The sequence below is a fragment of the Furipterus horrens genome, unplaced genomic scaffold (assembly GCF_987537825.1).
Source record: "Furipterus horrens unplaced genomic scaffold, mFurHor1.1.pri manual_scaffold_5, whole genome shotgun sequence".
Classification (NCBI taxonomy): domain Eukaryota; kingdom Metazoa; phylum Chordata; class Mammalia; order Chiroptera; family Furipteridae; genus Furipterus; species Furipterus horrens.
In genome coordinates, this window is record NW_028327175.1 from 96726079 (window position 1) to 96735304 (window position 9226).

Genomic DNA, 9226 nt, shown 5'->3' on the forward strand with positions numbered 1-9226 from the left:
AGTCCCTGCCACCTGCTGCCCACACACCCCCTGTAGGAAGAAGCCAAGGGAAAGAGAAGGGAGGAGGAGGAGGAGGGAAGAACTCAAAGGAGCATAGGCAGAGAAAATGGATGAGACTATAGTAGCCCTAGAGTTAGGGAAATCTGAAGGGTGATGGGGGGACCCAAGGTGCCTAGGCTGGGCAGAGAAGGCAGAGGCCATTACCCGGCACTGAGCCATACCCTCGCTCAAAAATGCATACATACCTCTGGAAGTGTGTGGGGTGGGTTCCAATCACCACCTCCCAAGTTCCTCCCAACAATACCCAAAGGAGACCCAAAGAAGCCCCAGCTCCAACCCTGCAGTTGCTCAGACTATGGATTATTCCCTTCTACCCCCATCTGCTTCCCGCTACACACATGAGGCAGCTAAGGTAATGCCAGGGCTAGGAGAGGCAGAGGCAAGACCAGCCTGACCCTTTCCAGGGTGCATAGTGATGCCAGTGACCCTGTCCCGTCGCTTTTCCAAGCACCCTGGATGAGCTTCAGAGATGCCTGTCGCTGCCCCACTTGGCTTCTCACTGCCACCAGGTGGCGGTAACAAGCCATGCCTATTCCCACAAGGGTGGGAACTGCCCCAGGCCCTACTACCAGATAGGGGTGCCTTGATTAGAAACAAGGTTTACCAATCACACCCTCCACAGGAGAGGGCAGGAGGCCTAGGTTCCAGTCCCGGGTCAGCCACTGACTGTGGATGAGTAAGATTCTCTCTCTCTGGGCCTCAGTTCACTTCTCTGAGGCACCCTCACGTTCATCTACCACACCTTTTCCCTTGATGGAGGCCGTCCAGAGTCACTCCCTAAAGGCTTCCCAGATGCAGTGAACTCAGAGGATAGAGACCTTGTCCAGACCCATCCTTCCCGCCCCAGCCCCAAGCTCCCTGGCCTTTTCCCTTCTCTGAGCCTTGGTTTCATCAACCACACATCTTGAGTCCTGGTCCCACGCCCTTGCCTACTGGGAGTTTGTCCAATGAGAGTTTGGCCTGGGGTGCAGTCCAGGCTTCTTGGAGCCCCTGTTCCCCACTGCGAAGATGCTGGTCAGTGGGCAGTGGCTTGAGCAGCAATGAGGAGGGGCTGGACTAACTGCTGTGGATGCCTTCTCCCACCCAGCTGGGGCCTGCCTGGGGAAATCCTGCGGCCGGAAGAGAAAGTGAGCTTCCCAGGACCCCCGACTCACGACCTCATCAACGTTGGTGCTACTGCTTGGTGGAGAATGTAAACCCTTGTGACCCACCCCCCCGACGCCCCCTCCTAAGTCCCCACCTCTGGAGGGGACAGGGCTGGCCGGGCGGACTTGGAAATCCACAGGACAAGGAAACAAGAGAACAGTGGCCAAGTGGGCCCCGGGAAGCCCCCCACTTCAGAGGCCAGGGGTGGGTGGGCTTGGCCCCCTGCTCCCACCCCCTTCCCACCAAGTGGCTCCCTCCACACACTCTCCATCTCCAAGGGAACTTGGTGCTAAGTGCTGGTGCTTTCATCTTCCTGGGGGAGGGGGAAGGGAAGGGCAGCCCCTCAGGAAGCCTCCTTCAAGGGCCTCCTCTGAAAATGGTGCAGACACTTCCTGGGCAGTCCTACCTCCCCCTGCCCACCAGGACCCACCCCTGGCTGGGGTCCAGTTGGTACCCAATCATCAAAAACCTCAAGCTGGATTCGGTCACACCATCTCTTGACCCCTTTGTCCCTCTTTTCCCCCACCAATTGCTATTCCCCATGTCTGGGGCGCCTTCAGAGCAGAAAAACCCCAATGGGAATAGCCCTCTTTCTCTTGTGGAATTCATCCGCCCATCTGTCCATCCATCCATCCATCTTTGTCCCCAGTTGACCGCCTGGCACCACTAGCTGGCCAGGCACCTCATCATCAACCTGATTAACCTGTCATGGCAGCCTGTGCCCTGCCTTCATCCCACTACACACACCCCTACAGGGGGGCCCGGGATGTGGGGGCTGTGCCAGCTGGGGCGGCAGGAACCTCCTCCCTGACCTGGGTTCCCCCCACGCAGTACTGTATCCCCCGTCCCTCCCTCGAGCCACTGTATTTCACAGCATTTCCCACCCCCACCCCGCCCATCTCTTTGTGTCTCGCTGTGATAGATCAATAAATATTTTATTTTTTGTCCTGGATATTTGGGGATTATTTTTGATTGTTGATGTTTTCTCTTGGTTTTACTTTTGTGGTTAACTGAAAAAAAAAAAAAGTTGTTTTTTTTTCTGATCTGGGGAGCTATAACCCCAGTAGCAAATTTATTTTAATCACTTTGGTATAACTCTGGATGAAACACACATTTTTTTAAATAAGAAAAGAGAATTAACTGCTTCAAAAAAGACTAATAAATGAAACATTTTAAAGGAAACTGTGTCTTGGCCTCCTTTGTAATCCCTCATCTGCTGGCAGCTCCTGGACCAGGCCTTAGGAAACCTCCACTGTTCAAGAGGTATTTGGAGGGCTGCTTATCAGAATCCCCTGCCGTTGGCTCCTGGTATATGACCCTTCTCCAAGTTCAGATTGTCCTTTAACAAATTAAACCCTCTTTGTAGGGGGAAGCAGGGCCAGCCAGCCCCACACACGCCTGCCCACAGTGGGTCTCCTCTAGAGGTGGGCTCACCTATCCAGCCACACCTTCCCCAGCCCTCGCCCTGTAGGACTAAGATGAACACAGGGCCTGGTGGGAGGCCTCCAAGCACTAAGGGTGCAACTGGAGGGGTGGAGTAAACAAAAGTGACCCTTCTATCCAGATCAAACCCTTGGCCTTGGTCAACAGCCGTACAGAAAATGGTCCCACCTAAAGACACTAGAAGACATGTTCTCTGAAACATCCACTCTCACGCACAGCCATGTAAGGAATCACTTCACTTTATAAAACATAATAAATGTCACCCTGCAGACGGCACTGGGAGACTCAGTACCATTCTTAGATGTGTCCATCCCCAGGGACATCCCCCTCCCTTTGGGGCCAGAAGTCCATGGGGTCTGAGGACATGCCTACAACTCCCTCCTAGACTATACTCTGGGTACCAGATTCTGGAATTCCTTCTGCAAAGCACCAAATCCACTTCCAGGGACCACATGGCCTCATGCCACATATGACCTCCTGAGAGCAGACCCCATGGCCAGTGACATGCCCTTAAGTCAGAAGGGTGGCACAGGAGCTATGTTTGCAGTATGGGTGGAGTAGGCAGATTGAACTATCTTGTGTTTGTTGGCAAGGACACTCATAGTGCCAGAAGGAGTTGGGATGAAAAGAGAAAAGAAATGGGATGATGCTCAGGGGTAACTTCCTAGAGGGTAGTAGAGTATAAAAAGCAATTTGTCAGGCAAAGAATAAAACAGAGAAGAGGGTCATGCCTTTCAGGCAGGGAGAGGGCAGGGCAGCGAGGATGCCCTAGTGGGACAGGAAAGATAGGGGATGGATCTGAAGTTGGTAGGGGGTGGATTCATAGAGACCCACAGGGGGCTACTATGGTAGTCCCTGAGGAGTGACAGCTTGCCCGAGTAGTGGCAAAGGAGATTCATTTATTCATTTATTCAACACAAATACCCCTTGCTGATCCCACTCTTTACTTCTCTGACCTTCAAAAGTTGGCCAACCCCAGGTTGCGGCATCCGGCTTTAGTTTCTTATGATTCATGACTTTAAATACTACTGCTGAACTGACACCTCCAGCACAGACCTCTACCCTGAGCTGCGGACTTGCACACCCAGGGTCAGTTCTTAATATCTCCACCTGGAAGTCTCATCCCTGCATAACATGGCCCCCATCCCCACACCCAGCCTTCCTCAGCTCAGTAAATAGCAGCTGGATCAGGCTGGCAGCTTGGAGCCACCTGAGTCTTTTCCTCCCACCCTCCCTACCCCCCATAGCAGATTCACCAGCAAATGCTGCAGTGAATCCACCTTCAGGAGATATCTAGAGTCCAGCCACTTCCCACAACCTTCAGGGGTTATGCTCTGGTCTGCCAGCAGCTAGTATCTGGATTACTGACACAGCTTCCTGACTGGACTCCCTGATTCTTCCCCAGCTGTCCAAGCAGCCTTTTCTCTCCACACAGTAGCCAAAACAATCCTCTCAAAACTTAAGTCAGTTCAGGTCATGTGTCTGCTCAAAATCCTGCAATGGCTCTCATCTCACTCAGTCACAAAGCCAGCGGTCTTTCAATGGCTAAAAGCCCCTATCTGAGTTGCACCAGCGGTTCTGATCTCAAATCCTGCTACTCTCCACCAGGCCATGCAGTGACACAGACCTTATTATTCTTTCCGTAGGCAGCAGCCCCTCCGCTGCAGGCCTCCATGTCTGCTGTCTCTCCTGCCCAGATACTCTTTCCTCAGCTATCAATGTGCTTGGCTCCCTCAACTCCTTCGGGTCTTGACTCACATGTCACCTTCTCATAAGGTCCTTCCCTATTCCCTTTCTAAAGCTGCGAACTGTACCCTCTTCTGTGCAGCACTCTTTCAACTGCCGCTGCCTCCCTTCTCTCCAGAGCATCCATGTGGCAAAGTAGATTTCCTTCTTTTTTTTTTATCGCCTGACTCTCCATACTAGAATGTAAACACTCTGAGGATAGACACTGCTTTAAGAACAAAATAGATAAACTCCCTGCTTTCATTAGTTATACACTCTGGTTGAGAGATAATGTGCTGATAACAGCCCCAAAGATATCCAAGTCCTAATCCCCGTAGTCTTATAAATATTACTGAATTCATCTGCTTGGGCTGCCACAACCAAGTACCACAAACTGGGTGGTTTTGACAACAGAAATTTATTTCCTCGCAGTTCTGAAAGTCCGAGATAAACATGTGGACAGGGTTGGTCCCTTCTGAGACCTTGCTCCTTGGCTTGCAGACAGCCATCTTCACCCTGTGTCCTCACACGGTCTTCTCTCTGTGCATTTCTGTGTCCTAATTTCTTAAAAGAACACCAGTTTTACTGGACTAGGTTCCACCCTAGTGACCTTATTTTAACCTAGTTGCCTCTTTAAAGACTTTAGCAACAAACACAGTCACATTCTGAGATACTGGGGTTAGGACTTCAACATATGAATTGGGCAGGGGGGCACAATTCAGCCCATATGTGGGTCCTAAATGTAATCAGATGCATTCTTATAAAAGCTGAAAGAACTGTATGCCAACAAATTGGATAATAGTACAAGAAGTAGATTAATTCCTAAAAATATACAACCTACCAATGAGTCATGAAGAAATAAAAAATCTCAACAGAGCAATAAAAAGTAAGAAGATTAAATCAGGAAGAAAAAAAAAAAAAAAAAAAAAAACAACTCTGAGTCAAGAAAAGCCGGTACCAGATATCTTCGTTGGTGAATTCTACAAAACATTTAAAGAAGAATTAACAGCAATCCTCCTGAAACTCTTCCAAAAATTGAGGAGGAAAGAACACTTACAAGTTAATTCTAACAAGCCAGCATTATCCTGATACCAAAGCCAGACAAAGACACCACAAGAAGAAAAACCTACAGAGAAGTGACATCAGCAAGATGGCAGAATAGGAGGTCTTCATCCCACATTTCCTTACAGAAACAATTCTAAAATTCATATGGAACCACAAAAGACCCCAAATAGCCAAAGAAATATTGAGCAGTAAGAACAAAATTGGAAACATCACATTTCCTGATTTCAAAGTATATTACAAAGCTACAGTAGTAGTAAAAACAGACATGTGGAGCAAAATAAGAGTGTGCAGAAATAAATCTATGCATTTGCAATCAACTGATCTTTGATGAGGGTACCAAAAACAAACACTGGGATAAAGATAGTCTCTTCAGTATCTGGTGTTGGAAAAGTTGGATATTGGATATTCAGATGCAGAAGAATGAAATTGGATGCTTATCTCACACCATACACAAAAGTCAACTCAAAATGGATTAAAGACAAATAGAAGATCTGAAACTGTAAAACTACTAGAAGAAAATACAGGGAAAAGCTTCCTGGCATTGGTCAGAGCAATGGTTTTTTTAATATGACTCCAGAAGCACAGACAATAAAAGCAAAAATAGATAACTGGGATTGCATCAAACTAAAAAGCTTCTGCTCAGCAAAAGAAACAATCAACAGAGTGAAGAGATAACCTATGGAATGGGAGAAAATATTTCCAAACCGCACATTTGATCTAGGCTAATATCTAATACATATAAGGAACTCAAACAACTCAATAGTAAAAATTGGAACAGCCATTATGGAAAATGGTGTGGAGATTCTTCAAAAAATTAAAAATTAACTCCATATGATCCAACAATCCTGTTTTTGGGTGTGCACTTCCATGTTTATTGCAGCATTGCTTACCACAGCTAAGATATGGAAACAACTTAAGTAGCCATCAACAGATTAATGGATAAAGGAAACATGTTGTATATATACAATTATAATAGAATATTATTTAGCCTTAAAAAAAGAAGGAAATTCTGTCATTTGCAATCACATGGGTGAGCCTGGAGAACATTATGCTAAGTAAAATAAGCCAGACACAGAAAGACAAATACTGCATGATATCACTTATATGTGGAATCTTAAAAAGCCCAAGTCATAGAAGCAAAGAGTAAAATGGTGGTTATGAGGGGCTAGGGAGTAGGGGAAATAGGGAGATGTTGGTCAGTTCTGGAGATCTAATGCACAGCATGATGATTATAGTTACTAATACTATATACTTAAAATTTTCTAAGAGAGATTTCTGTGTGTGTGTGTGATGAGGACCTTAAGTTTTCTCACCACAAAAAAATAAAATAAAATAAAAAGCAACTACGTCAGGTGATGGAAATGTTAGTTAGCTTGATTGTGGAAATCATTTCCCAATGTATAAGCATATAAGTACATCATATTGTACAACAAGTAAAATATACAATTTTATTTAGCAATTATATCTCAATAAAGCTAGATATTTAATTGATTAATTAATTGATTTTTGAGGGGAAAGAAAGAAAACTACAAACCAATATTCCTGATAAATATTGATGCCAAAACCCTCAATAAAATACTAATAAACTGAATTTAATAGCGTATTAAAAGGATTATACACCATGACCAAGTGGGATTTATTCTTAGAAGGCAAGGATAGTTCAACATATAAAAATCAAACAATATAACATACCATATTAACAGAATGAAGAACAAAAATCACATGATCATCTCAATAGATACAGAAAAAACGTTCAACACTCTTTCATGATAAAAGCTACTCAACAAACTAGGAATAGAGGGAAACTACCTCAGCATAGTAAAGTCCATATATGGCAAGCCCAGAGTTAACATGCTAATTAACAAAAGACTGAAAGTTTTTCCTCTGAGATCAGGAATATAACAAGGGTGCCCATTCTCACCACTTCCACACATAGCTTTAGAAGTTCTACCCAAAACAATTAGAAAAAAAAAGAAATAATAGGCATCTAAGTTGGAAAGAAATAAAATTACCTCTGTTTACAGATGACATGATCTTATATGTAGGAAATCCTAAAGATTACACACACGTACATAAACACACACCCTCAACCTGTTAGAACTACGAAATGAATTCAGCAAAATTACAGGATACAAACTTAACACACACACACACACACAAAAACTCATTTCCAAAAAAATTGGAAAAAATTTTAATAAAATAATAAAAGATTAAAAATAAATCAGTTGTGTTTTTACACACTAACAATGAACAATCCAAAAGGATATTAAGAAAATAGTTCCATTTATCATAATATCAAAAGAATAAAATTTTTAGAAACTTGACCATGGAAATGAGACTAGCACATAAAAATCAATAAAACATTGCTGAAAAAATTAAAGATGACATAAATATCCATATTTCACACCCATGGATTGAAAGACTTAATATTGTTAAGATGTTCATACTACCTAAAGCCATCTACGGAGTCAATGCACTCTCTAGCAAAATCCCAATGACATCTTTTACAGAAATAGAAAAATTCATTCTAATGTTCATATGAGATGTCAAGGACCAAACAATTCTGAAAAAGAAGAATGAAGTTGGAGGACTCACACTTCCTGATTTCAAAACATATTACAAAGCTACAGTGACCGAAGTAATGTGGTACTGGCATAAAGATAGACAATTAGAACAATGGAATAGAATACAGAGCTCAGAAATAAACTTTCACATATTTGGATAAATGATTTTCTTTTTTTAACTTTTTAATTTATTGATTTTAAAGAGAGAGGCAAAGAGAGAGAGACATCTATTTGTGGTTCCACTTATTTATTCATTCATTGGTTGCTTCTTGTAGGTGCCCTGACCAGAAATCAAACCCACAACCTTGGCATATCAGGATGATGCTCTAACCAACTAAGCTACTTGACCAGAGCTGGTCAAAAGGTTTTCAACAAGATTGCTCAGAACAAATGGTGTTGCAACTGGATATCCACTTGCAAAAGGAATTGAAACCTTACCTTACGCCATAGACAAAAATTAACTCAAAATGGATTAAAGACTTAAATGTAAGACTCAAAACTATGTTTCCTCTAGGAAAATTTTATGTTTCCTAAAAAAAACATAGGGGAAAACTTCGTGATATTGGACTTGGCAATGATTTTTTAGGTATGACACCAACAACACAAGCAGCAAGAGAAAAGACAAATGTGAGTACATCAAACTTAAAATTTTTGTGCATCAAAGGATATGATCAACAGAGTGGAAAGACAACCTACAGTGGGAGAAAATATTTGTAAATCATGTACAGGGGTAGGAAAAAGTAGGTTTACAGTTGTTAATATGGAAAATAATACAATAATTAATAAATACTAATACAAGAGTAAACTGCTTTGTATACACATCACCGTAAACCTACTTTTGCCCAACTAAGTATATCATAAAGGGTTAATATTCAGAATATACAAAGAACTACAACTCAACAACAATACAAGAGGGGGACCCAAAAAAAAACCCAGAATTTATTTATTAAAAAATGTGTGTTTATTCTTACATGTTTAAATTTCAGTCACCTTCAAAGTACTCTCCATTTGATGTCATACACCTATTGAGATGTTTTTTCCATGCTCAAAACAGTTTTTGAATTTGTTGATTTAATGCCTTTTAGTGCTTCTTTTGGTGCCGTGTTTTGTTTCACTTCTTCCACATTAGCAAAACATTTCCCTTTAAGGACTTTTTTTCTTCCAGGGAAACACAAAAAAAAGTCAGTTGGGGAGATACTGGGTGAATAGGGAGGGCTGGGCAT

General features: G+C 43.1%; 1 protein-coding gene across 1 annotated transcript in view; it reads left to right on the forward strand.

The window, feature by feature from the left end:
- The window catches only part of ELN (elastin), a 32156-nt gene extending 29768 nt beyond the window's left edge, over positions 1-2388 (forward strand). Inside the window, 3 exon segments of the mRNA XM_090279348.1 lie at positions 1277-1888; positions 1891-2019; positions 2022-2388. Coding sequence (XP_090135474.1) covers positions 1277-1888; positions 1891-2019; positions 2022-2125 — 845 coding nt within the window. The 3' untranslated portion in view covers positions 2126-2388.
- The last annotated feature ends 6838 nt before the right edge of the window (positions 2389-9226 follow it).